We start from the raw sequence: 27,531 nt of genomic DNA, 5'->3' as shown, positions 1-27,531 counted from the left end.
CAGTTACCCAGATGGGTGGATTCAAAGTGAATCCAAATCCTTGGATTATGGAGAGGATTCTGTCATCTCCACAGATTGGGAAAGGGTTTGTAAGGTACCTGGGCTGAGACATGAGGGATGTGGGATATTCTAATGGGGGAAATGGGGAGGGACAGATGGCAGGGATGAGCACCAGTTTTTGCAGAGGCACAGAGATAAGATGGGAGAAGGAAAATCACATGGGGAGAACATCAAGAGTGTCAGCTCAGCCAGGCCATAGAGTGAGTAGAGATGGGCAATGTTCAATAAGGCTGGAAAGCGAGGTTGGAGACAAGGCATGGAGAGCTTCTATCCTAGAAGCCATAGAGATCGTTAGAATTTTTTGAGTAGGGAGTTACACGATCTGACCGATTCTTTGGAATTTGTTGGGAGGACAGATTGGAAAAGGAGAGAGTGATTATCAGGGAGATTCATCTAGAGGCTATTTCAGTAGTCTAGAATGGAAGCTAGGAGGGCTCAAACTAGAAAGATTCCTGTGTAAGTGACAAAGAAAGGGATGACTTGTTTGTTCTTTGTTTTCCAAGAGGAACAGCGACATCATGGAGTCTTGACCTGGGGGTGAATCGGATTTCATCGGAAAGGGATGGCTGTAAAAGATGTAGAGGCAGGATTAGCAAGAATAAATTAAAAAGTATTTATTATGAGTTTTTTTTTACTATATAATATTATTATTTGCCAAGTAGGGGAGACATAAATGTCAAATGTTAAATTGACAACTAGTTGTATATGGTGGGCTAAGAGAGAGGGAAGAGTCAAGAATGATGATGAGATAATAACCCTGAGTGAATGAGAACATGTCGTGTTCTAAACAGAACTATGGAAACTGAGAGCAGGGATGATGATCTCAGTTTGGGACTTACTGAGTTTGAAGGGACATTCAGGTAGAATTGTCAATTAGAGATGAGATACTACCAGGAAAGATAAGTTTTAAATGTGGGAATCAAGATAATGGATTGCTGCAGCATTTCAGAGAAGGTAGGTCACAGTAGAACGCTGAACTGAGAGGAGTTTTCATGGTAGAGGTGACACTTGAATTTGGAGAGGCTTTGAAGGATGATGGTTCTTCAACGGGAGAAGAGGAAGAGCAGGAGAGGTCATTCTGAGCAAAGGGAATGGCACAAAGCAGGAAGGCTCCAGGCATATTCCAGGGAACAGCAAGCAATCCAATCCAGGCAATCATAACTAGATTTGGGGGCCCATAGCTAGTTCTACAAATCATAACCAATGTAAGGGATACAAAACATGCCCATGGTGGAGGGAAAGGATGAGACCTTACTCCTTGGTGGGAAAGAGAACCTGAGGACTCTGCACTTCAGGGTGGGGTTGCTTCTGAGGAGGCTACCACACCCTCCTGGAGTAGGAATGGAGCTCGAGGCTCCCAGCCCCCCCCCCCCCCCAGCTGATATCTGGTAACTTCCTATTTATGTGCAAGTTAGGACATCATCTCGCAATGTCATCCGTCCTTTTTGAAACTGGGAACAACCAGCAGCATCACTCTTGTTAACTACTAGCTCTGCTGTAGGTTTGAGAGTGCTACTGGGGTCTCTATATTCAGTGCTCCAGGGACAATTTCCTAGTATTGTTATGGCTCTGATTCCAAGGCTTGGAGTATGTGAAAGGGGATAGTGGAATATTAGATGGGAAAAACAGGTTGGGGCTAAATTATGGAGTGCCCTAAATGCTACCCTGGGTGTATACAATATCTTTCTTTTTAAAAAGTAGTAGTAGTAGTAGTAGCAGCAGTAGTAATAGTAGTAGTAGAGGTAGAAGTAATAGTAGTAATAGTAATAGCAATAGGAGTAGCAATAGGAGTAGGAGGAGGGGTAATAGTAGTAGTAGTAGTAGCAGCAGTAGTAATAGTAATAGTAGTAGTAGTAGAGGTAGAAGTAATAGTAGTAATAGTAATAGCAATAGGAGTAGCAATAGGAGTAGGAGGAGGGGTAATAGTAGTAGTAGTAGTAGTAGTAGCAGTAGTAGTAGTAATAGTAATAGTAGTAGTAGAGGTAGAAGTAATAGTAGTAATAGTAATAGCAGTAGTAGTAGAAATAGTAGTAGCAATAGGAGTAATAGGAGTAGGAGAAGTAAATCTAGCAAAAGTAGTAGTAATAGGAGTAGTTAAAGGAATAATAGGCATAGTAGTAGGAGGAGTAGTAGGAGTAAAAATAAGAAGAGGACTGGTGGTGCTAGGAATAGTAATAGTAGAGGTGGTGATAGTGGTGGGGGTATTGTTCTGTTTATCTTTTTTTGGGGGGAGGACTGATGACATCATAGTGTTATGTCTTGACGTTTGAGTGAACTGGATTTGTTAGGCAAGGGCAGCTAGGTAGTGTCAGGAAGACCTGAGTTCAAATTTGACCTCGGACACTTACTGTCCTGGGTGAGTCACTAACCCTAATTTTCTTTAAAAAAAAAAAAAAAAAAAAAAGGATCAAAGGGATGAAAAGTTGCCTCTATGGGTCTCAGCTACCTCTAGGACCCAGTCCCCAGTCCCTTCCAACCTTGTCCCTTTCCCTCTCTCCCCTTCCCCCCCACCCAGGTCTGCTGCTTCTTAGACAGACAGCTGGTCAATTCTCTCTGAACAGGTGTGTGTATGTGGAGGGGGGGGGTGTCTGGACAGTAACACGACCCCAGAGAAGTTCTTCCGGGCCTTCAAGGTCACTCTGGTCCTAATGCCAAAGATTCCCTCCCTGATGCATGGACAGGGGGAGCTTCTCTCCCTCTCTTCCTCCCTCTCTGTGCTGGATAGCTGCGGGACCCAAGCCCCTTGAGAACAAAGGTCAGGAGGAACCTCTCCTTGGGGGAATGGAGGTGGCAGGAGAACCTTGGGTGGGCAGGGAGCAGGGAAAAGAATTCTGGCCAAGGCAGCTCATTCTATGTCCTCTTGTGCTTTTAGCCTCAGAAACCCACAAGTCTGGGTCTCCCCTTAGCTTGAGACTTCTGGATTCATAAATAGCCTCCCCCAACCCCAAAGAACCCCTCAGAGAAAAGGGTGTGTGGAGGCAGGAGGTTGTCCCCCTTCCCTCCTTGCCCAGCCTCCCAGGGCTGCCCAGAGGCAGTGAGGGCAAGCAGGGCAGGCGGCAGAGACAGAAAGTCCCAGTGTTTACTGTACCACTGACTAAGCAAACAGAGAAGGGACATCCCCAGCTCCGGGCTGTCTGACAGTTAGCTCCCCGGCCGCTCCGTTAGGGCAGCTGCCCGGTCCTCTGCCAGGGACTTGGAGGTCCCAACCAACTTGGGGGTGGGAGAGGAGCTGGCACATATCCCCGTCCCCTTCCGCTGGGGCTCCCGTCCCTGGCACTGTAGGACCTCCGGGTGGGGCAGTGCAAACACATGACAGGACTTAGGAAGAAGAAAGTGGCCAAGGCTGGGGTGGCTGAAGAGGAAAAGGGGCGCGAGACCAGGTGGAGAGCTGCGGGGAGAGGAGGGGAGGTTGGGCCTGGGACGGGGAGGAGGAGGAGGAGGACGTTTAGAGTCCCATAGCTTATTTCGTAGATGACATATTGGGGCCCCCGGTGGCTATCAACCTAAATTCCTTCCGAACCCCAACCCCCCCATCCACCCTCCTCCAGTCCAAGGGGAGTAAAACCTTGGGGGGAGTTTGGGGAAGTCCTTTTCCCCACCGGGAGGAGGAGATACGCCCCAGAAGCCAACCCGCCCCCGAACCCCTTCCCAACCCCAACCTTCCCAACTGGGGACCGAACCAGAACGTTCCCCGTTCCCTCCAGGAGGACCCCAACCCCGTCCCCCAACCCCTAAGGGACAGATCCCCCCCAGGGGTCCCCCGTCCAACCGCCAACCAGAGGGAGCCAGGGACGGGAAAAAAGAGGACCCCTCCGCCAAGCCCCCCCCGCCCCAATCACCAAACCCTTCCCGGAGGGAACCCTTCCAACCCCCAACCCCGGCCCCGGGTCCCGGAGTCCCGGACCCGGAGTTTCCCCAGTTGGGGGGAAACCCAGGGGGAACAGGGGGGCCAACTGGGGGAGCCACGAGGCAATCCCTTGGGGTCCCTTGGGGCGAGATTAAGGGATTCCCAGAGGGAGATTGAATTCCTCAAAGTGGAGAGGACGGTCAACCGAAGGGATTTAGGAATGAAACCAAAGAGATTCCGGGATGGAAAGGAAAACCAAAAACCCCTTTTAGAAACAGAACAAAAGACGAGACCAAGCTTGGGATTACAAGACAACAACAAGAAGGGAACAAACCAAACAACAGGACAAACAAACAGAGAGAGACCTGGAACAGGCAGGAACAGAGACGGGGAACAAGACCGGGGAACAGGGCAGGAGGGCAGAGAGACAGAGACAGAGGAGAAAGGGGAGGACAACAGAGACAGGCAGGCAGAGACAGGGGCATTGGAGAGGCAGGGCAGACAGAGAGAAGGAGAGAGAGGAAGATGGACCCCAGGGGAGGACAGGAAAGGGAGAGGAGGCAGAACAGAAAGGCGGGGAAAGAGACCCCGAAGGGAGGCAGAAGCAGAGCCGAAGACGGAACCCGGGGAGTGGCGGGACACCGAGAACAGGGGCCAGGCAAGGCAGGGGCCCCAAAAGACGGAAGGACGGCCCCAAGGAGGGGCGGGAGGGGAGAGGAGGGGGCGGGGGACCCCCGCGGCCGGGAAAGGAGACCCACCGGCCCGGAAGGGACCCGGGGCCAGAGAGGGCAAAGGGTGGGGGACCCCGCCAAACAGGGGGCGGGCGGGGCGGGGCCTCCGGGGACACACACAGGGACACGCGCGCGCGCACACACGCGCAGAACGAAAGCACGTCTGCCGCGAAAGGGACCGGGGGCGGGGGCTGGCCTCCCCTCCCCCTTCCTGCCCCCGGAGTTTCCCTCCACCCCCCGTTTCCGGTCCGGCGCCCCGCTCCGGCCGGGCCCTGCCCCCCTTTCCCCGGGACCCAGGTGTCCGGGCCGGCGGAGAGCGCCCGGCCCTTCCCCGATGGGGCCGGAGAGGAGGGGGGGGGGGGGGGGGGGGGGGGGCGGGGGGGGGGGGGGGGGGGTGTAGCCGCCGCCGGCTCCGCGGCCTTTTGTGCTGCCGGGAGGGCGGGCGGGCGGCGGAGGAAGCGGGGCGCCGATTGCCCTTCCCCGGGGCCGCGGGGCTCGGAGCCCTCCCAGCCCGGGCGTCCCGTCCCCCTCCCGTGCCGCCCAGCCCGGGCCCCCCGGTCCCCGCGCGCGCAGGAGCCCCGCCCGGCCCGGCCGCCCCGTGCTATGTTTGAGTAAGGATGGGGAGCATGGGGGGTCCGGGAGCGGGGGTGGAAGGGGCTGGGGCGGGGCTGCTGGGAGGGACTGCGGAGACGGGGACCTGTGGCGCGAGGCCGGGGCCCGGGCGAGGCCGGGGGGTCCCCAGGGCCTTTCCGGGGAGACGCGCCTGAGCGCGGGGCGGAGGGGCCGGGCCGGGGTGGGGGCGGCGAGGGCAGCGCGGAGAGGGGCGGTTGTGGGGGGCTGGGGGCCGCGGCTGCTGTCAGCCGTGGGGGAGGGGAGCGGGCCGGGGGGAGGAGCAGCTGTCGGAGGGAGCAGCCGGAGAGGGGGCCGGGGGCTTGGGCTACGGGAAGGGCCCGCGCCCTCAGCCCTGCGGGAAGCCTGGGCTGGGGAGGGGTCGGGGAGGGCGGTGAGGGGTGCTCCTCGCCGCTGCGGCCGCCCCGTCTCGGGGGCCATCCTTCCGTGTCCTTGACCCGGACGGGTGGCAGGGGGCGAGGAGGCCCGTCTCGGGCCGTGCAGACGCCCCCTCCCGCCAGGAGCACCGCCCGGGACCCGCAGCCTCGGAGCTGGGGAAGTTGGCGGGCGCAGCCTCCCGAGGTACCTGTGACCGGGGCCTGTGCAAGCCCTGGAACAGGAAGCGGGGGAGGTCCGGAAGCCTGGGTCCAGCTGGGGCCTCCTTCCCATAATCCCTTTGTAACCTGCCCCTTTCCAAGGGGGCCCCTAGGGATTTCCCTTGCCCCTCCATGGGAGCCCCCTGTCCCCTGGTCTGCCTGGGGCTGCCTCCCCCTTCCCCCGGGGGGAGAGGAGTGCCTGGGATAAGGGCTGGGGGGTTTGCCCCTGCTGCGCTGAGATTGCCCTCGGGCCCCCAGAGGAGGCCCAAAGGGCGGGACCCCAGTCCACGATTGCTTCCCCTTGAGGGGGAGAGAGAGATACCCCCGGCTCCCTGGAGGGGCCCAAGGGAGGACAAAGGAAAATCCCTTTTGCCAAGCAGGCCAGAGGTCAGAGGTCAGGGAATGGAGGGCCTGGAGGTTTGAGGGATGTCCTTTAGGGGGTCCCAACCTGGGAATTTGGGGAGGCGTCGGAAAAGTTGGTTCAAGGAGAGAGAGAGAAGAGAAAGCAGAGAGAGAAGGGACAAAGAAAGACAGAGAGAGCAGAGAAGAGAGAAAGAGAGGAAAGAGAGAGAGACAAGACAGAGAGAGAGAGAGAGAAGGAGAGACAGAGAGAGAAGAGAAAGAGAGACAGAGAAGAGAGAAGAGACAGAGAAGAGGAGAAGAAGAAGAGAAGAGAGAAGGGAAAGGGGAGAGAGAAGAGACAAGAGAAGAGACAGAGAAGAGAAGAGAAGAGAGACAGAGAGAGAAAGAGAGAGACAAGACAGAGGAGAGAAGAACGGAGAGAAAGAGAAGAGAAGAGAAGAAGAGAAGAGAAGGAAGAAGAAAGAGAGACAGAGACAAAGAGACAAGAGAAGACAGAGAAGAGAGAAGAGAGAGAGAAGAGACAGAGAGAAGAGAAGAGAGAGGGAAGAGACAGAGAGAAGAGACAGAGACAGAGGGAGAAGAGAGAGAGAGAAGAAGAGAGAGAAGAGACAGAAAGAGAGAGAAGAGACAGAGAGAAAAAGAGACAGAGGGAGAAGAGAGACAGAGAAGAGAGAAAGAGACAGAGAGAAAAGAAAGAGACAGAGAAAGAAGAACAGAGAGAAGAAGAGAAGAAAGAGAGACAAAGAGACAGAAAGAGAAGAGAGAAACAGAGAGAGAAGAAGAGAGAGAAAAGAAGAGAGAAGAGAGAGACAAGAAGAGAAAAGACAGAGACAGAGAGAGACAGAAAGACAGAGAGAGAGAGAGACAAAGAGAGACAAAGAGAGACAGAGAGTGTGTGTGTGTGTGAGACTTAAGGCTGGAGAGGTAGGCTGAGGCTGTTGTGGAGGCCTTGATTGCCAAGTCCAAGAAGCCCAGAGTCTTGTTGTACGGATGAGCTTCAGTCTTGGTGTAGAACACTGTGATCCATGGATGCCCAACTGTGTTTTTGGGGATTAGGGGCGGATGGGGAGGGAAGGAAGAGGCCCCCAAAGTGCAGTACTTTAGGGGGCCGGCCCTTTTGCTTGTCCTTGGGGGAGTGCAAACCCCATATTCCTTCACCCAGGGCTGCTTGATCCCCATCCTGTGGTGCCCAGAATTTATAATAATAATAACCAGCAATCATTACTGTTATTTAGGATAAATAGGGGTAGAAGTAGGGAATAAACAAATTAAGTACCATCTCCATACCGTATTTGCCAGGGGCATACAACGAAAAGCAGCCTCCCCTCGGTCATATAGGGAGAGACAAATGCACACAAAGTACACAAAATCATTTTATAAATTATATAAAAACAGGATAGTTTTGAGTGAGAGAGGAATCCTAAAAACCTCATGTAAGAAGTGTTGTTTAAAGAAAGCTAAGGATTCTGGGGCAGGAGTTAGGGGAGTAGAAAAATCCTCTTAAGTACGGAAAGCAATCCTGCCCAGGAACTGGCCAGTGTAGAAGCTCGGAGAAGGGGGAAAGAGTAAAGGGAAGGGAACAAACATTGATTTAGTGCCTGCTGTGTTCTGAGCACTTCATCAATGTAATCTTATTTGACCCGCATAACAAGTTTGAGCGGTAGGTGCTTTTGTTAACCTAGTTTTGCTAGTAAGGAAAAAAGTGATTTGCCCAGAATTATACACTTTGGAAGTGTGTGTGGTTGGATTTGAACTCGGGTCTCAAATCAGATCCAGCATAGAAGGTCAGATTAAAAAGAATATGAAAGGGAATAATTTGTAATAGTGCTGAAGACATAAGCTGAGTATCAACTGGAGAAAGCTTTCTATGTCAAGCAATCAGCACTTATTGAGCACCTTATTAGTCTGTTGAGGATACTGGGCCAGAATAAAACAGCCCCTGTCCTCAGGGAGCTTAGGGGGAGGGGGAGATGGAATACGTCCCCCACCCTCCTCATACACAAGACATACAGGAGAGGAGCTGGGACTAGGGTGAGGAGGTAAATAAAAGGCATGGGTGGTTAGGTGGTCAGTGGATAAAATTCCAAACCTGAAGTCAGAAAGACTCATCTTCATGGGTTTAAATCCAACCTTGGACACTTCCTAGCTGTGTGAGCCTGGGCAAGTCAGCTATACCCTGTTTGCCTCAGTTTCCATATCTGTAAGATGAGCTGGAGAAGAAAATGGTAATTTTAGGAATTGAGTTTTAGGATTTGAGTTTTTTTTAGGAAAGAAAAGAAATAAGCAATTTCTAGAGGTGTAGGTACAGAGACAGAACAGTTCAGGTTCTGAGATTAGGTTCCCATCACTGGAGGAAGGGAGTGGGCTGGAGTGACTTGGTCAGACTAGCAATTTAGGGAAACCACCTTGTCATCAGGCAAGTGGGAACCAATGGGGAAGGAGAAGCGGCTTGAGGCAGGAGAGCCAATAAAAGAGCTGTGGACCTGATGAGGTTGGGAACTGACTGGCTTTGGGGGAAGGGAAGGGAAAAGAAGGGAGATGGAGTCCATCATCCATGGTAGGCGGCTGGATATACAGGGACTGTATTCAAGTCATTTGAGTGCCTTAGATCTAATTAGATCTTAGCCCAGTGCCTGGCACAAACGCCTCTGCCTAGTCCCTTCCCCAAGGTCCCGGCAGCTCTCAAAGGCACGGACTGGAGTCTCCTTATCTCACAGTACCATTACACCCCTGATATTACCCAGAGATCAGGCCAAAATAAATAAATAATAATTTAGAAATTCTGGCCCAAAATAAACAAATAATAGTTTGAATTTCTGCCCTGATAACAGCTTAGGTTTACACAGCTTGGAGGTTTACAAAAGCATTTCTGTGCATTGACTTTGTCCTTGCAACAGCCTTGTAGTTTTAATCCTGTTTCACAAAGAAGGAACCTGGGACTAAGGAAGGTAAAGTCACTTGCCCAGAACTCTTTCAAAGCAGGGCCACTTCTCTGGGACAAGTGTTCTCCCTACCTCTCATTTTCCCTGTTGTTATTCTTTATATTCTGCTTTATATTCTTTATATTCTGCTTATTCCTTAAGCACGGCCCTTCCTTACTCAAGAATCCCATTGGCTCCCTATGGCCCTAAATAAATAACAAATTCTTTTGCCGGACATCTATTGCCTTTCTGATTCTGGCCCCAGCCCATCTTTTTAGGTTTATTTCATATTGCTCTTCCCTTTCCCTCCCCCTGCACAGCTGCCTCCACACTGTTTGAGCTACACTGATTTACTTGTTCTTCCTTCTCTGGGATGTTCTCTTCCATCACCTCTGCCTTCTGGAGTGCCCAGCCCCTTGTGTGCGTTCAGGCATTGCCTTATATATGGGGCTTTTTCTGATGCCCCCAATTATTAGTGATCTACTTCTCCCAATCATTTTGTAACTCCTTTTCTCTCCCTTTATCTTTGTCTCTTTTCCTCTTCCTCTCCTTCTCTTTCTTCCTTTCTCTTTTATTTCTTTCATCTCTGACTCTGTCTCCTTTTTCTCTCTTTTTTTTCCTCGCTCTCTCCCTCTGCTCTCTCTCATTTCTCCTTTCCTTATATATACACGTATCTTCCACATATATGTATTCATCTTATATGTGTGTGTGCGCTTAAGAAATGTCCGTTGGGTTGAACTGATTGTCTGACTGGGCTAGAAGAAAAAGAACCCTTTGTAGTTCATATCCGTACCATACTCAGAAAAGATGGGAACCAGACAGGAAGGTTAGTGTGAGAAGGACTCGGCTTGACCTGGTATCTTGCATTCAGAAAGGAGCTCTCTCCAAGTACAGTTATCCTTGAGGGTGGGATTCAGAGGAAGAAAGAGGAGATATACTAACAAAATAACAAATTAGGAAACTGAGGGTTAGCCCATGGTCCTGATTGAAGGATTTGTAACCAGGCACAGATATCTCCCTCAAAGACCTTTTATCCTGTAGCAGGCTTTCTTTCCCCCTCCTAGAGCATGAGTCCAGGGCCTGGACTCCCTGATCCATCAAGCATCTGTTAACTGCCAGCTGCATGTTGGGTGGTTAGTTGGTCAGTGGATAAAACTCCAAGCCTGAAGTCAGAAAGACTCATCTTCATGGGTTTAAATCCGACCTTGGACACTTCCTAGCTGTGTGAGCCTGGGCAAGTCAGCTATACCCTGTTTGCCTCAGTTTCCATATCTGTAAAATGAGCTGGAGAAGGAAATGGTAAATCACTGGCAGTATCTTTGCCAAGAAAACACCAAATGGGTCAGGAGGAGTCAGAAGCAATTGAGTGGCAACAACTACATGTGCAGTTCTGTTCTAATTCAGTCAGCCTCTGCAAATTCCCCCCTTTGCTTGGTTCCTTTTCCAAGGGACAGGTCTTCCTTAGTACTTGTGGGACTTGTCAAGTTGTGTGACTTCTCCAGGACTCAGTTTCCTTTTCTGAAAAATGAGAGGACTGGATTTGATGACTGACACCTTAAATCTATGTGCCATGTCCTAAATCTAAAGTATTTGAAGAAAGTTTCCTGGACTTTTAACCAGACTAAAACCCCTAAGGCCTTTCAGATGGTTCTCATGTGACTGTGGGCTAAGGACAAGAAAGTCTCCTGCAAGCCAATTGCTTTCCTAAGCTGTGGTGATAATAAAACAAACCATTGCCTAGCACAATGTATCAGGCTTGTGAGGCTGCAGCACCTGCCCTGGAGGAGGTGGTACCCCCCCCCCCCCAGCCTCCCTTGGAGAGTCATTCCCATCTGAGATCAGTGATCTGGACAGATTGTGCAGAGCCCGGAGACCTAGTGAGCAGGGACTGAGGCTTCTAAGGGGAGCTGAAGCCTGGGGACAGACAGCACAGGTAGGGATGGAGATTATAGAAAAGGGAGCAAGGCTGGAGAAAGTTAACTTGTGAAGGACTAGAATGCCAGTCTGAAGAATAGTTTCTACTGGCAGCACTAGGGAGCCACTGAGTGTTCTTGAGCTTGATCCTTCATTCATGAACTAAATGGAAAGGCTTTCTGTGCCCTTTAAACAAGTGCTTACTAAGTGCTTATTCATTTATTCAATTAAGAGTTGAGTGGTAAGTCTGTTCTCCCACCTCCCCAACAAGGGCCTACTAAGTGCTTATTCATTCATTCATGAACTGGGTGGAAAGGCTTTCTGTTCCCTTTCAACAAGTGCCTATAAAGTGCTTATTGATTCATGAATGGAGTGAAAAAGTATATTATGTCCCCAAGTAAGTATCTACTGAATGCTCCCCATCCTGTGCTCTGTTTGTTCACTGCCCCACCTAGTGTGCTCATTGGAAAAGAGATACTAAAAAGAAAAAAAATTGTTCCTGGATGGGGCTGGGGGAGAGTGGTCAGAACTTTAGCTGGGCAATATTTTTACAGGCAGAAATGGGCATCCTTAGAGAATGGTGGGAGCGGACCTGCAGTGGATGGGCCCTACTATGGGGGAGTGGGGGTGGGGAATATGAGGAGAGGAAGCTGGAGAGGTTAAGATAGAGCCTTGAATACCAGGCAGAGGAATTTGGTAAGTCGTGACATCAGATCATTAGATTATCCAGAAAGGAGAAGGGGAAGGAGGCTCCTCCCAGGGGAGTTTTCACTATCTGGTGGTCTGAAATGAAAATTCCCCACAATCGGCCACAAATCTGATCCTGAAATCCCAAACCGTCCACTGGGACTTCCCTTTTCTGGGGAGCCTCCATTTCTTTCTCTAAAGTTGAAGCAAATGATCTCTTAAGCCTATAATATCTGTGATCTGTGGATTTATCTGTGATTTCTGAAATCCCCACAGTCCAGCTCTCTGGCCCTGCCCCACCTTCTCCCATCTACCCCAATGCTGCCACGAGGGGGTGAGATCTGCAGTCTGGCCCTGCCCCACCTGGAATGCTGCTCCCCCTGGCTCCTCTCCCTCCCAGGCTCAGCCTAATAACATCTCCCTCCTGAGGGCTTTCCTCCAGGACTCCGGGCTATCCTTTCATTAGAAATGACTTGATAACATATTTGTATTGCTCTACAAAAAAGACTTGCTAAATCTAGGACAAGTGAACTTAAAGGTATTTATTAAGCATTTACTATTAGCTAGGCAGCATAGGAAGCACTGAAGCTACAAGGAACAAGTCCCTGCCTTTAAGGAGCTTATTTTCTAATGAGGGAAGACAGCTCGTACATGGGGAGGGATACAGTCTGGAGACAGGGAGATCTGAGTTCATATCTAGCCTCCTAAACATACTGGGCCCTGGGTGAGTGGCAAAGATCCCTATCTGCAGCTGTAAAATGGAGACACACTGAGGAGGAAATGATAAGTCAGGCCAGTATCTCTGCCAAGGAAACAATGTCCACGGGGTCACGTACGGTTGGACATGACTGAACAACAACCTTAGTGAAGTGTTTTGGCCAGGGAAGACCCGGGATGGTGAGTGGAGACAAGAGGGCATCAGCCTGGCACAAGCTTTGATAAGTCCTGGGCTTAACTGACCTGTCCAGGGTCATGCAAGAATTTCAGGATCCTTCCTGACAACCACCGAACGAAGCCAGGCCAGAATTCAGTCAGACACAGGTAAAGGGCCGCTTATTCACTCAAGGAGTCACTAAGCGGTGAACATGTGGTTCTCATGATTCCATAGATGACATTCATTTGTGTATCTGTATATTCATCCATATTTATTTGTCTGCCTGTCCATCTGTCTCTTCATCTGTCTGTTTACAATTATCTGTCCACCTGTATGTCTGTCTACCCATCCATCCACCCTATCCATCTATCCACCACATCTTTCCATCCATCCATCTGTTTATTCATCTGTCTATTCATCCATATTTATCTATCCATCCACAATTATCTATCTATCCCTCTATGTCTTCTTGCCCCATCCATCCATCTATCTATATGTCTATCTACTTATCCATTTGTCTATCCATCCACCCTATCCATGTGTCTGTCTATGCATCTGTCTTTTGATCCATCTATTCACCTCATCTTTCCATCCATCCATCTGTCTATTCTTCCATATTTATGTTTGTCTATCCATCTATCTATCCATTCACAATTATGTCTGTCTATCCATCCATCCTATCCATCTGTCTGTCTATTCATCTGCCTATTGACCCCACCTTTCCACCCATCTGTCTATCCCTCTATCTGCCTGTCTGTCCATCTACCCCAATCATCTGCCTATCCATCTATCCATCTGTCCACCTACCTATTCATTTCCATCTGTCTGTCCATTCATCCATCTATTTTCTTTCTCCTTCTGAGTTACTTGAGCCAGAATAACAGTTTCTTACAAAAGCAGTTTTATTAAGAGTAGATACAAATGAATAAAACCAAAAGATAATGTGTAAATTGTTACAGAGAAAAGACTTTGTCCTTTGACCATTTATACTAGACCAAAGAAAACCATAAAAATCAGTCAATTAGTCAACATTTGTTAAGGCTCTACTACATACTATATTAGATAGAATAAAGAGAAGGTTTCCTGGAATTGTTGAGATTCTATGAATTATCTTTTTTAGTTCTAAAGTGATTAAATGATCCCGAACAATCCTCCCCTCTTTTCCCTTTCTCTTTCCCCCCCTCTCCTTTCCCTTCCTTTCCTTTCTTCTCCCCTCCTCCCTCTTTTTCTCTCTTCTCTTTATTTCTCCTCTGTCTCCCTTTATGTTGCACCACTTCAGAAAGAATTGCAGTGGAAAGTTCAAATTTCTCCCATCCTAGCTTAAAACAGAGTAGAATGGCACGAGATGGGAGGCCCATGAGGGAGCACCAAGCACCCTAGCTCTGGAGCCAGAAGGAGCCTCAGAGGCCATCTAGTCTGGCTTTATTTTACAAAAGAGCAATCCGGTTCAGAAGGAAGAGACTTGCTCTAATTCTGAGATTGTTCCAGGGGAACCCTTATAGACCTGCTAATCCAGTCCTTTTATTTCCTGCTCCTCTGCTGACTTAAAAAAAAATGTTGTATTGATGTTTTTTCATTAATCACTCTGCAACAGACTCCCATAGACTCCTTCTGTAGAACAAGAGGTAACAGGGAAGCCAAACCAGTGGACACAGAGACCATATCTGGCAGCATACACCTCACACCCCCATAGTCTCCTACTTCTTTGCCTAGAGATGCACATGGAGAGACTTGAGATAGTGAGAGAGGGAAGGAGAGACCAAAACCCATGGAAATATTGGTCATTGCCTTTTACTTAAGTTCTGGCACCCTTCAGCATTTTTAATTTACACTCAATTCAACAAGCATTTAGTGTGTTAGACATTTACAAAAAGCCAAAAATGAAACAGTCCTTTCTCTCAGGGCCTTATGTTTTATTGAAGAAGCCACATGAATTTCATTAAATATAGAATATATGCAAAACAAACATGAAATGATAGCTTGGAGGGCTCTCAATTAAGGGGATCAGAAAAGACCTCTTAGGAAATGACACTTGAGGGAAACCTTATAGGGAACCAAGTGTTCCAAGAAGCAGAGGTTTAAGGTTTAAAAAAAAAAAAAAAAAAAAAAAAAAGGCCATTCCAAACATGGAAGACAGCATATGCAGGAGATGGCAAATGGAAGCTCATGTTCAGGGAATGGCGCATGGAGAAGTCTGACTCAACTGTGAAATAAATTTGAGTTTAATTTGGTTATATTGTGACATGTCAAATAGGAGTCTATTTTTTCTCCCCAGAAGCAATAGGGAGCCACTTAAAGTTCTTGAGCAATGAAATATCAATTTGGCAGTTGTGTGGAGGCCGGATTGTCCCAAGTGGAAAGAATGGAGGCAGGGGGACCACTTAAGAAATGACTGCAGTAGACCAATCACGGTTCAATGATAGCTTGAATAGGGGGGTGGTTGTGTGAATGGAGAGGAGATTGTTTAGTCAGATAAACAGAAGATAGTGACTCTTTGGATATGGGGATTGAGAGGGAGTGAAAAGTCCATGATGAGTCTCAGCTTGTGTGAATGTGAATCCCTGGAAAGACAATGGGATCCTCCACTAGTAAAGGAGACTCAGCAGGTGACAGTGTCATTAATATCTAGAAGAAAAGGGTAGCCAAAAAATGTTCGGTGTCCAGAAAGAGGAGGATGGAGAAAAAGCTATTGGATTTTGCATTTGATCTGGGAGGTGATCGGGAGTCAGAGAAATTGATTGAATGGGGAAGTGAGCTGGCCCAATCTGTGCTTTAGAAAGATCAGTTTGACAGCTGAGTAGAGGCTGAGCTTTTAGTGGTGGGAAGACCAACCACTGGACCATTTCAGTAATTCAGATATACTGTCATGGTGTTGAAGGAGAGATATAAAGGCAGAATTGCCAAGCCTTGGCAAGGGATTGGATGTAGGGGAGAAACATAAGTGAGCATTTAAATCACTAAAGTCACTAAGAAGCTAGTGGTATTATCAACAATAATAAAGAAGTTGGGAAGGACAAAGGTTTCGTGGAAAAGGGAATGAGTTATTTAGAACATGTTTAGTTTCAGATGGGCTATCCATTTGTCCACTAAGCAGTTGGATATGTGAGATCGGAGTTCAAGAGAAATCTTAGTGCTAGGTAAGTAGTTCTGAAAGTCATCACCCTGGAGATGATAATTAAACCCATGAGAGTTGATGAAAATACTGGTCAAGATAGGATTGAAGAAGAAGAGTGCTAAGGGGAGAGTCCAAGTGGGAGTGCAACTTGTAAGGAGATCCATCAAAGGAAAACAAGAAGGAATGATTCGGGGGGAGGAGGGGAAGAGACCCAGGAGAGAGTAATATCATGAAAAAGTAGAGGAAAAAGTCTCCAGGAGAAGTGAGTAATCAACCCCGTTGAAAGGAGGTTGAGAGTGATAAGAATTGAGATCATTGGTAACTTTGGGAGAATATTTAAATATTTTCAATTGAATGATGGGGTCAGAGTCCAGACTGAAGAAGGTTTAGAAACTAGTAAGAGAGGAGGAAGTACTGATTGGAGATGTTTTGTTTTGGTTGTTTTTTAAAAGTATTTAGTTATTTACATGAATTTTAATATTTTAATTTAATTTAAAATTTTAATTTAATTAATTTAATTTTAAATTTAATAATTTAAATATGTCCTTCCCCCTCTTCCTCCCACTAAACAGTAAGACCAGAAAAACTCAACAAACAAAACTCAAATTCCCCCAGGGACCATCCCCCCTGATTTTTGTCTCTTTGCATGTTAAATTCAGCATGTTTCTGGCAGAGGACAAATGATATATTTTATTATAATTTACTTACTCTGGGAGTTTAACCATGAAAGGAAGGAGTGATGTGGTCTAATAGTTAGCAGGGATACATGGCTCAAATGGTTTTTTTTGAGGATGGGGAGACATGGGCATGTTTGTCAGTGACAGCGAAACAGTCACAAGACAGGGAGAGACTGAAGATTAATGAGTGGGGTGATATCTGCCAGAGATGACAGGATGGAATGGGATGACTTATGCCTGTTGAGTGGTTTGTTTTGGCAAGAAGGAGGGCCAATCTTCAAGCGAGGCCAGAGTCGAAGGGAGAGAGAGTGGAGGAAAATGGCTGAGTGATGTGAGATGAGGAGGAGGAGGGAAGAGGAAGTTTTCCATAAATGACCCCATTTTTTTTTTTTTTTGTATGAGGCAGTCTTCAGCTGGGGGCTGACTTGAGCCCCCAAGGAAGACTTGAGGAGCCTTTCCATCCTTACAATTTGGAAAGGCTTGGAAAAACTGCTGTGATGATTGGGATAAGCAGTCAGTTAGAGTGTGTCAAGGATTGCCCTGCGTCAGCGAGGGCCCGGTTGAGATTATGTAACATGAATTTTTGGTTCTTCTTCAGTTCTCTTCTGTTGCACGTGAGTAAGAGTGAAGGAGGCAGATCCATGGTTGAGGCTTGACAAGGAACACTTGACTGTAGGAGAAGTGGGTTGAGATAGGGAAGGAAGGAAAGTGTGGACGATGTAGGGATGGAAGCTAGAGAAAAAATCAAGGGGTGATTTGTAGGTCATGGGGAGGATGAAGAATGAAACTGAGAAAAAGATAAGAAATAACTTCAGAGTTCATTATAGTAGAAGTGGAAGAGTTGGACGCCACGGCAGAGTGTCTGTGTGTAGCCGTAACAGGGATAGAATACTTTGTCTGGGATGATGCAGGAAGTAGTTCAGAGCCCCCACTAGGCCCCTTTCCCCTGATTCCCAATGTAAGTGATGGCTCTCGCTCTCTGGAGTCCCAGATTTTAGAGTTTGATGGAGGAGCCATGGACCAGGCACCAGATGACCATGTTAAATACTGGTAAGAACCAAGTGAGAGCAGATACAGAAAGGAGATGTTACTGCCTAGGTGCTGAGGGAGAGAGGGGAGAGAGAAAAGGGACCAGGGGTACGGGGGGAGGTAAGGGAGTGCAGGCTGTGCCGAGGCAGTGTGGCCCAATGGAGAGGAGCCATGGCAATCTAAAGCGCCAGACTCGCCACCAGCTGGCTACTGACCAGTGTGATGTTGGCAAGTTGCTCTTTTCTGGCCTCAATAAGTTCGTTTGTAAAAGGACATGCTGTCCCATCCCTCCCCAGTGCTGTCCTGAAGGAAGATCTTTTGCAAAGTCTTATAAAGACTGTTTTATAAAAAGGAACAGGGTCATAGATTATTTCTCGTTTCTTCGGCACTCAGGACCACATCCTGGATCCCAGGTTGCAGAGTGGGGTACTTTAACTGGGGTTTAGGATAGGAAAGAGCCTCGATCTGATTTTCCCATTTTTTCCTCAGCACGGCCCCCCACTCCGCCCGGAGCACCCCCAGCAGCTCCCCTTCCCTCCGGAAGCGGTTGCTGCTGCTGCCCCCGAACCGATCCCCCCCTGCAGAGCAGGACACTGGAGCCATGGTGGAGAAGGGGTCAGAGAAGGGCTCCGACAGCTCCTCGGAGAAAGGCGGAGGGGCAAGCAGCCCCGGAACCCAGTCGCTCAGTAGCAGAAACTTCATCAGAAACAGCAAGGTCTGAGCAGGGCCAGGGTGTGCGTGGTGGGTGATGGGAGAGAAGGCCAGAGGGCGAGCGGACAGGGGAGGGGCTGGTGAACACGAGAGGGTATGGAGAGGCAGAGGAAAGGGAGAAGGACAGAGTGACCTCTGTTTTGTCTTTTCTCTTTTTTTCTTACAGAAAATGCAGAGCTGGTACAGTGTAAGTATCTCTGGAAATATGGGTGAAGAGGATTAAAGCATCCCTTTGGGATGCTTTCCTCTGTAGAAAGTATGAGAACGTGGATGATCATCTGGTCAGAAAACGGAGGGATAAGGAAGAAGGGAAGGGGGAGATGAGAGACAAAGGGGGACACGGGGCTGGGACTGGGCTGGAGCGGAAGCCTGAGATGGGGCTGAATGGGGTACAAGCAGTTGGGGATGGGGCACAAGCAGTTGGGGATCCGCTCGTTCTTTACTTGGATCCTCAGCATCTAGCTTGGTACCTGGCATATGGTAGTTGCTTAATGAAGGCTTGTTGAGTGATTTATCCTATTGGGCCTTAGGAGACTCAGGAGAACTTAGGGAAGGCAAACCAAGCCCCAGGCAAGCTCTAGTGTCCCTTTTCTCTGACAGATGTTGAGTCCTACTTATAAACAGCGGAATGAGGACTTCAGAAAACTCTTCAGTAAACTTCCCGAGGCTGAGCGGCTCATCGTGGGTAAGAGCAGGGAGGGGGACCTCCAAACCTCTTTGCCCTAAACACCCCAGGCCTGCCTGGTTTTCACTGCTGTCCAGCTCTCCCTGCCAGCCCCTCCCCTTCCTCGGCCCCGTCTCCCTGCCAGCCCCCCCCCGTCCTCAGCCCTGTCTCCCTGCCAGCCCCCCCGTCTCATCCTCGGCCCTGTCTCCCTGCCAGCCCCCCCCCCCATCCTTGGCCCTGTCTCTGCCATCCCTCCCCTTCCTTGGCCCCGTCTCCCTGCCAGCCTGCTGCCCTCCTCACTCCTGGCCTTTCCCTTCCTGGTTCCCGGGCTCAGGTTACTAAGCTGCCGCTTGTCCATTCTGCTCTCAGATTACTCCTGTGCCCTGCAGAGGGACATCCTTCTCCAAGGCCGCCTCTACCTCTCTGAAAATTGGATCTGTTTCTACAGCAATATCTTCCGTTGGGAAACCACGGTGAGCCCTGGGCCTGGCCTGAGGCTGGGCTGGTGGGGGATGTTGAGATAAAGACCCCTCCCACATCTTCCCCCTTGGCTCTCCCAGATCTCAATCCAGCTGAAGGAAGTCACATGTCTGAAGAAGGAGAAAACGGCCAAACTGATTCCCAATGCCATCCAGATCTGCACCGAGAGCGAGAAAGTAGGCAGCGGAGGAAGCGGCGTTAGGGAGCGGGGTTTTGGGGGGAGTCATTGAGTGTCTGTCGGTATGTCGTGCACAGTGCCAGGCCCTGGGAAACAGGAAGAAGAGGCCCAAATCTTTACTGCCCTCAAGGAACTCGGGCAGAAATAGGGAGGACTCCCCCTCAATAACTAACCATACAACAGATAGACCTGGAGAAGGAGGCAGGAGTAGCTGGGAGGATCCATGAGGGCTTCCCATAAAACGGGGGGGAAGTTGAGTCTTGAAGCAAGAAATGAAGGATCCTAAGAGGGGGATGAGAAGAGTGAGATATAGATGTGGGGGGTCAGCCACAGCAAAGGCCCGGATATGGAAAATGGAATAGCAAGTGAAGCTGATCTGGGCAGATACTAGCACGTAGGGAGCAAGGAGAATATAGGAATGGCCTGGAGGACTCTGGGAATAGTAGGGAGTCGTAGGGAGTCACAAGGAGAACATAGGAATGGCCTGGAGGACTCTGGGAACAGCAGGGAGTCACAGGTGGTTCATGAGTTCGGGGGTGACACAGACAAAGTCACTTTGGCAACTCTGGAGACTCATTGTTGACGGGGGGGGGGGGAACCAATGTAGAAGAGAAGTGGGTAGTCCAGGCAAGAGAGCATGAAGGTGTGGATTTGGGTGGATGTTGGGGGGAGGGCATGGGAGGGGGGGGAAATGGCATTGGGTGGCAGTGGGAAGTAGAAGGAAGGGTATGTAGGAAGTAGGAAGGTTTTAGGGAGAATGGGATTGGGGAAAGTTAGGGAAGGAGCTAGGCAATGATGGGCATGAGTGGGAGCCGGTGGAGAGGAAGGATGCAACGGGAGGGAGAGGACTGGGAGGAGAGGCTGGGGCAGAAGGGTCACAGGGGAAGCAGGAAATGTCCACAGGCTGACAAGGACGTTGGAGGCTGGGGGCAGGAGAGCCATAAATAGAGGAAGAGAAGGACTGAGCGGGGGAGATGGGAGCGCAGGGAGGTGGGACGGAAGTCTGTTTCACCCCCACTCTTTCTTTCACACCATTCCTTGCTCAACCTCCCCCAGCATTTCTTCACCTCCTTTGGAGCCCGAGACCGCTGTTTCCTGCTCATCTTCCGCCTTTGGCAGAATGCCCTGCTGGACAAGGTACCGGCTGGTCGGGGAGATGCCGGGGAGAGCCAGGGCTCCCTCTCATGGAGGCCGGGGGAATGGGATGGGAAGGGACCAGGGAAGCTGTGGGGGGAGGTGGGAAGCAGTGGGGGGGCTTGCTGCCCCTCCCTCCCCGTCCCCTCACCCAGCTGCCGGTCACCTCAGACTCTGTCACCCCGGGAGCTGTGGCACCTGGTGCATCAGTGCTATGGGTCCGAGCTTGGTCTCACCAGTGAGGACGAAGACTACGTCTGCCCTCTGCAGCAGCTGAATGGCTTGGGGTAAGGAGTGGGGAGGGACAGCCCCCCAGGCCTTGGGGACCAGAGTGGGAGGGGCAGCCCCTAGGCCTTGGGGACCAGAGTGGGGAGGGGCAGCCCCCCAGGCCTTGGGGACCATGGGGCTGGCGCGGACTGATCCTCCCTCTCTCTTCTTGACAGGGGCCACAAGGAGGTGGGGGATGTGATTGCCTTGAGTGATATGACCCTGCCCCATAGGTCTCCAGACCTCAGCCGCGAGCCCAGCCCCACGGCGTCCCGGAGGACCCAGCTAACGCCGTGCCCCTCCCAGGCCAGCAGCGACGGGGACAACGTGGTGAGTCCAGCTGAAGAGAACAGACAGACAGACGGGCGGGCGGGATGGGGGGCCAGGGCTCCAGGCTCGGCCTGTCTCTGCTTTACTGACCGGGAGGATTTGTCTGGGAGCATCACCGCGGCTCATCCGGCCCTTGAGCTCTGCGTTCTAATGGACGTTTAGCACGTTAAGCTAAGGGAGGGGCTGGGGTTCCCAGCCAAGGGCCATGGGAGGAGGGCAGTGGGAGCCAAAGAGCGCAGGCGGCCCCTGTGGGCCCGGACTTGCATTCCCTCACTGCTCTAGGTGATTCCAAGGCCTTCTGGCTCCATCCTGCGCTCATTGGCTCCATCCTGCGCTCATTTCTCAGCCCTTGCTGTAGACCCGGCGTCTCTCCCTCGGGCCTGAGAGGGGATGGAGGGGAGGGTCAGCAAGGACTCGAATCCACTCCCTGTTTCCTTAGGGGGAGGAGGATAAAGAAAGGCAGACGGACAGTCAGCCGGACGCTTCCTCCAGTCAGACGGTCACACCAGTGACCGAGCCCCCGCCCCCTGAGATGCCCCCTGATGGCCCGGCCCCCCTGACCCCTTTGGACCTGCTGCCCAGTGAAGAGATGTTGACGGACACAAGTAACTCCTCCTCCTCGGCCACGGAGGAAGGTAAGGCAGGAAGGCCGGCCCTTCCCCAGCCTCCCCCGGGGCCCGTGGCCCAAGCCAATGCCTGCCCTTCCCCTCCTGCAGCTGACCTGACCTCTTTCCTCCCGGACCTCTCGGGCCGCCTGCTCATCAACTGCGTGTTCCACATGGGGGCCGAGCGCTTGCAGCAGATGCTGTTCTCCGACTCCCCCTTCCTGCAGGGCTTCCTCCAGCAGCGGAAGTTCACGGGTCAGAGCCGGGGATGGGGCAGGGCCTGGGGTAAACAGTGGGGGGGCGGGGGCAGGGATTCCACTTTGGGAGAACTGGGGGATCCCGAGGACGATGCTGGGAGCCCCTTCCTCCTTCTGCCTGTTCTTCTCTCCTGTCCCAAGGGCTCCCCTGGGGACCGTGGCTGCACGTCACCCCAGCGAGGCACCCTTACCTTCACAAGGCTTCCTGGAGGAGGGGGCGGGGGGAGGCTGTCAGGGGAGTCCAGGCCGCCCCTCACTCCTTCTCCTCCATGACAGATGTGACATTCACCCCATGGAGTGGGGAGAGTAAATGTCATCAGAGCCGTGTCCTGTCCTATACCATCCCCATCAGCAACCCCCTGGGCCCCAAGAGCGCGACGGTGGTGGAGACCCAGGTGAGGGAGGAAGGGGCCCTGGGAGTGGGGAGGAGGAGGAGGAGGAAGAACCAGGATTAGAGGGACCTGGGGAGAAAGGGGGATGCTCTGAGGGGCCTCAGGCTGGAGAGGGCCCTCCTGACCCCTTCTTCTCTTGCCTCCCCTTGCCAGACGCTGTTCCGCCGGAGCCCTCAGGGTGGGGGCTGCGTGGTGGATTCCGAGGTCCTCACTCAGGGCATTCCCTATCAAGACTATTTCTACACAGCTCATCGATACTGCATCCTGAGCCTAGCCAGGAACAAGACCCGCCTCCGGTAAGCACAGAGACCTGAGCTCAGGCTCCTCCCCGGCCCCATCCCGGACCTCGTTTACCCGCTGTCAGCTGGACTCCCTGAGATTCCCAGAGACGGCCTCCTTCTGCCCTGGGTGTCCCCGGGGGCAGGGCCGATGAGGAGGGCGGGATGGGAGCCCCCATTGTGAGGAGGGGCCTCGGCCTGCGCTTAGAGGCTCCCCGCCCTGAACAAGGAGGACCAGGGATCCGATGCCCAGGAAAGGGAAGATGGGCAAAGGGGTAGGGCCCACAAGAACCCTCACACAGCCTCCCAGCCCAGCTGGGGATGGGGAGAGCAGGGCAGCCATGAGTCTCAACTCCCTGAGCCTCCCCCGGGTCCCTGGTCTGATTTGTAGGATGTCCCTCCCAGCTGCTCCCAGGAGGTCCCTTCTACAGCCATGATCTCAGAAGCAGGCAGGACTTCCTGGGGGGGATTTTGATTGGAACCTGAAAAAAGGTGGGAGGAGGACAAGCCCTGACCCCCTTCTTACTACCGTTTGCCCTCTCACCCCGCTACTCTCCCCCATTCAGCGTCTCATCCGAGATCCGTTACCGGAAGCAGCCCTGGAGTCTGGTAAAATCCCTTATCGAGAAGAACTCCTGGAGCGGCATCGAGGATTATTTCCACCACTTGGGTAAGCTGAGGCAGGGGGGTGGAGGGCATGGGGAGGGGGACGGTCTAACGGGCTTGCACAGCCCACCCTCTGCCTCGCCGGGTTCTAGAGCGCCCCAGCCTGGAGCACGTCTCATCTCTGGGGGCTGCACACGGCTGCCCCCGCCCCAAGGGGCAAAACTTGTAAAGCCCCTCTCTCCCCCTTAGTTTGGCTGAGGCGAGAGGGAGGCGCCAGCTGGGCCCAGTCAGCCATTCGGCTGCCAGAAGGAAGGGGACGGTCACGTTCTCCCTCTCTGTGCCTCAATCCCAGAGGATGTGGCCCCTCTTTGAGCAGATGGGGGGGGGTATGGGACACCGAAGAAGAAGGCCCCAGGGGGTGCAGGAGAGGGGGGGAATGTGGAGGTCCTCTGGGGACAGTGGCCTACCGACTCCGTGTGACCCCGCTGTGCCTCCCCCAAAGGGAGCCCCGGGACTGGGAGTGGGAAGGCCCAGTTCTCCAGGTTGACTCAGTTTTTCGCTTCCTGCCCAGAGAGAGAGCTCTCCAAAGCAGAGAAACTGTCCCTGGAAGAGGGTGGGAAGGAGGCCCGGGGGCTGCTGTCGGGCCTGAGACGGCGCAAGAGGCCTCTGAGCTGGAGGAACCACGGGGAGGCCCCCGCTCACGCTGACCCCGACACATGTCCCCGGGGGGGCCTGCACCCTTCAGGTACCGGGCAAGGGAGGCTGTGGGGGGCTCCCCGATGGGGTGGGGAAACAAAGGGGAAAAGAGCGGGCCCTTGTCCCCTAGAGCCCCTCTTCGAGGGCAGCAGACAGGCTATGTCTGTTCTCCAAAGGGACTGCTCGTATCAAGGGCCGTCCTGGAGGCAGAAGGAGGAGAAGCCCAGGGAGGCTTCCCCGGGGAGAGGGCGGGGAGCCTTGCGCTGAAGGCAGCTCCTGGACGGGATCGGTGGGAAGAAGCGTCTGAAGGCCTCCTGGGGGAAGGCCGAGGGAGAGGATGGGGCAGGAAGGGCTCGGGGACGCAGAGGGCTGGTGTTGGGGGGGGGGCTTCTCCCCCTCCCCATCCTGTGGGACCTCCGGGCTCCGCGCCGGGGCCTCTCCCCGCGGGCCGATCCGCGGCTTTCCCTGAGGGTCCTGGGCGGGCACCGGCCCCCCTCCCCCTTACGTCCACCTTTCTCCCCCCAGGCTCCATCACTTCTCGACTCTCGGAGCCGGCCCTGGACCAGAGCCCCGGGTCCGGCATCCCTGGGATCCTGCTCATCATCAGCATCGTGTGAGCGGGAGGGTGGGGAGGGTGTGAGTGTGCACGTGTGCCACGTGGGTGTCACGTGGGTGTCACGTGTGCCACGCAGGGGCGGACTCTGCAGCGGAGGCCGAGGCTGCGCCCCCCTCCCGTGTGACCGTGAGATGGGGGCGGGGTAGCCGGACTCAGAGGCTGCTCCGGGCTAAGCGTGGGTTGGGACGCTGTGGGGGGCCCGGCTCTCACCCTTTCTTGTCTTGCTCCCCCTTGCTTCCCTAGGATCTGTGTAAGGTAGGGTATTGGCTCCCCTCCGCCCCACCCCGCCCTGGGCCCGGCCCCGCCCCTCCACCCTGACTGGCTCCTCCCCTGGGCCCTGCCCCGCCCCTCCTCCCTGACTGGCTCCGCCCCTCTGTCCCCTGGGCCCGGCCCCGCCCCTCCGCCCGGCCCGCCCTCCCCTGCTGCCCCAGGCCCTGACCCAGGTCTCTCTGCCCCCACAGCCTGGTCATCCTGGTGGCCCTGAACGCCCTCCTCTTCTACCGGCTCTGGTCCCTGGAGCGCACGGCCCACACTTTTGAGGCCTGGCACAGCCTGGCTCTGGGCAAGGAGTAAGTGCAGGGGCTGGGACTGGAGGCGGGGAGGGGGGAGGGGGCAGCCCGGGAGCGGCCGCGGCCCCTCCCTCCTGGCCTCAGACCCGACTCTCCCCCCAGGAAGTTCCCCCAGACGGCCGCCGAGTGGGCCGAGATCTTGGCCCTGCAGAAGCAGTTCCACAGCGTGGAGGTGCACAAGTGGCGGCAGATCCTGCGGGCCTCGGTGGAGCTGCTGGATGAGGTGGGCCCCCTCCCGACCCTCCCCCGGTCCTCGGCCCCTTCCTTGCCGCCCACCCACGCACGACCTCTTGGCTTTCCCTGCAGATGAAGTTCTCCCTGGAGAAGCTGCACCAGGGCATCGAGATGTCGGAACCCCCCTTTGACCCCGAGCCCCTTGGAGAGAACGCCTTCTCCTGAGACCCCCTCCCGCGCCCTCCCCACTACCCCCGAGGAATGGACACACGGACAGCCTCAGTGGCCACTGCTGGACCAGTGCTGGACCCTTTGGATGCCTGCTTCCTCCCGGCCCCTCCCAGCCCCTGCTGCGCCTCCTCCCCCTGTTTTGCACCTGTAACCCCATTATCTCCCATCCCGGCGAGAAACTCCTCCCTATGAACAGAACGGTCCCACGCCCGCCCCCTCGCCCCGTCGGGGAGAATGGCCGGACCCTTGGACTGCGGAGCTGCGATGCACTTTAGTACCTGGGAGGGTGCGCTGGGGGCAGTGGAGGAATGGGGGCAAGAACTCCAGCCTCCAACAGCTGCCTGCCTCCCCCTCTCCCTCTCCCAGATGATACTTGAGTTGATCCTGGAGCTGGTTGCAAGGGCCCTCTCTGCAGCTCCTTCCCCCCCTTTTCCCTCCGGGTAATTTATTTTGAAAGGGTCAAGCTGCCCCTGGAAGGGGGACAGACCTAGGGTGGGGAGTCCTATGGACAGGGGAAGGCTGACTGTCTAGTGTTCCCCCCAGAGATGGGGCGTAATGTATTATATTTATTTGGGGCAAACGGAGCCCCAATAAAGGGTCGGAAATGTTCTCGTGGGCTGATTTTGAGGCGACCGAGGGAACGCTGTATATTTGAAGGCCGGGCCACGGGGACATGTGGTGGGTGGGTGAGGGGGTGGCTAATAAGTCCCGGCTCCACGGAAATCTCTTTCCAGTCTTCCACGACCAAACCGACCGCAGGAATAAGCTGCTGCTTTTATGGTTTTAAATTCATTGAGACTTTTGGGATACTCAGTAGAGCACTTTAAAGTTTACAACCACGGTCTTGCCTGAGCCTCACGATAGCACTGGGGCAGATTTTATAGCCATTATAATCCTCACTTCACAGATGAGGAAACTGAGACTCAGCAAGACCATCTGTGGCCACAGAGCTTAGCCAAGTGATAGAGACACGGACATCTTGATACCCCATAAATTGATCAGAAACCTGACCCCCAAAACCCTGAACTAATCAAACAGCCTCTGACAGGATCTCTAAGGAGCAATTTAGGGGACACAGGGTAGACATCAGCTCCCTAATTCCCTTCTCTGAACCAGCGGGATTCACTGTTCAGAAAAGCACCTAATAATAACTACTGACATTTACATGGTGTTCTTAAATAATTCTGAAGCTTTTTACAGACTTTCATATCCTATATATTCTTCCTCAACTTTTTTTTCCCTTCCCCATCTCTTGGGGTTACTGACCATCTACCCCTCAGAATCCTGGCCCCATGCCCAGGGTTGGGGGACCAGTCCAGAAAAGTGCCGGATTTATTTCCTGCCACAGAATGTTGTAGAGTATCAGGAAGGTACAAAATCAGCTGCTGGAGGGGTCAAGGTCTGATGGCTCTAACTCTTCTCACTAGCCTCCCCTATTAATTCCCCTCAGGACCCAGGTCCCCTAGTCCCCAGCCTCCAGCTCTTTCTTGCCCTTCGCATTCAGATGAAATGGTATTTTAATGCCAGTCCAAACTACTTGAATTTGTTTTTTAAATCCTTTGTAATCACCTTGACAACAAATGCAAAGAATTCTGGCCTCCACCCTCAAAGCTGGGTCTGATGGAGACCATTCATCTGGGGTGCACTGGGGGAGTCCAGGGATTTCAGTGGGTTGGCAGGTAGAGGGCCCTTTCTATGAATCTGGATTAAGGTCACATTGACCATTACAAGGGTCACATCCACATCCTGAACCTCAAAACCACCTTATTTGGTAAGAGGTGGGTCAGCATTACTTCTAAATCTCTAGGGATCTGAGAAATCACATGAGCTCTTTTTCTAGGGAGAACCATAATTTTTTTTTTTTTTAAGCTTTTGATTTTCAAAACACATGCACGGATAATTTGACAACATTGATCCTTG

General features: G+C 52.5%; 1 protein-coding gene across 5 annotated transcripts; it reads left to right on the top strand.

The window, feature by feature from the left end:
* The first annotated feature begins 5,030 nt into the window (after positions 1–5,030).
* On the top strand, positions 5,031–26,220 carry GRAMD1A (GRAM domain containing 1A). 5 transcript variants are annotated; one of them, XM_031963812.1, is made up of 21 exons: positions 5,232–5,249; positions 17,380–17,444; positions 17,913–18,138; positions 18,301–18,321; positions 18,735–18,819; positions 19,168–19,271; positions 19,359–19,454; positions 20,513–20,593; positions 20,762–20,877; positions 21,034–21,187; positions 21,627–21,822; positions 21,904–22,047; positions 22,326–22,444; positions 22,595–22,737; positions 23,286–23,389; positions 23,897–24,070; positions 24,547–24,634; positions 24,881–24,892; positions 25,099–25,206; positions 25,309–25,429; positions 25,513–26,220. In XM_031963812.1, exons 2-21 carry the CDS (start codon positions 17,410–17,412, stop codon positions 25,603–25,605), a joined length of 2,220 nt encoding a protein of 739 aa, XP_031819672.1. In that variant the 5' UTR covers positions 5,232–5,249; positions 17,380–17,409; the 3' UTR covers positions 25,606–26,220. The 5 variants fall into 5 exon arrangements, with proteins under 5 accessions (XP_031819674.1, XP_031819672.1, XP_031819675.1 ...); XM_031963814.1 differs by lacking the exon at positions 17,380–17,444 and having other exon boundaries at positions 5,031–5,249; XM_031963815.1 differs by lacking the exon at positions 5,232–5,249 and having other exon boundaries at positions 16,261–17,444; positions 21,091–21,187.
* Positions 26,221–27,531: the final 1,311 nt, after the last annotated feature.

Source organism: Sarcophilus harrisii, chromosome 3, assembly GCF_902635505.1.
Source record: "Sarcophilus harrisii chromosome 3, mSarHar1.11, whole genome shotgun sequence".
NCBI lineage: Eukaryota > Metazoa > Chordata > Mammalia > Dasyuromorphia > Dasyuridae > Sarcophilus > Sarcophilus harrisii.
Note: the sequence above shows the minus strand (reverse complement) of the source record. Positions and strands in the feature narration are given on the sequence as shown.

Excerpts from the sequence above, each read along its gene's own strand:
- GRAMD1A (XM_031963812.1), top strand. The coding sequence starts at position 17,410 with ATGGACCAGGCACCAGATGACCATGTTAAATACTG. Across the intron at positions 18,322-18,734 it reads AAATGCAGAGCTGGTACAGT|ATGTTGAGTCCTACTTATAA; the intron begins GTAAGTATCTCT and ends TTTCTCTGACAG. Across the intron at positions 19,272-19,358 it reads TCTTCCGTTGGGAAACCACG|ATCTCAATCCAGCTGAAGGA; the intron begins GTGAGCCCTGGG and ends TGGCTCTCCCAG.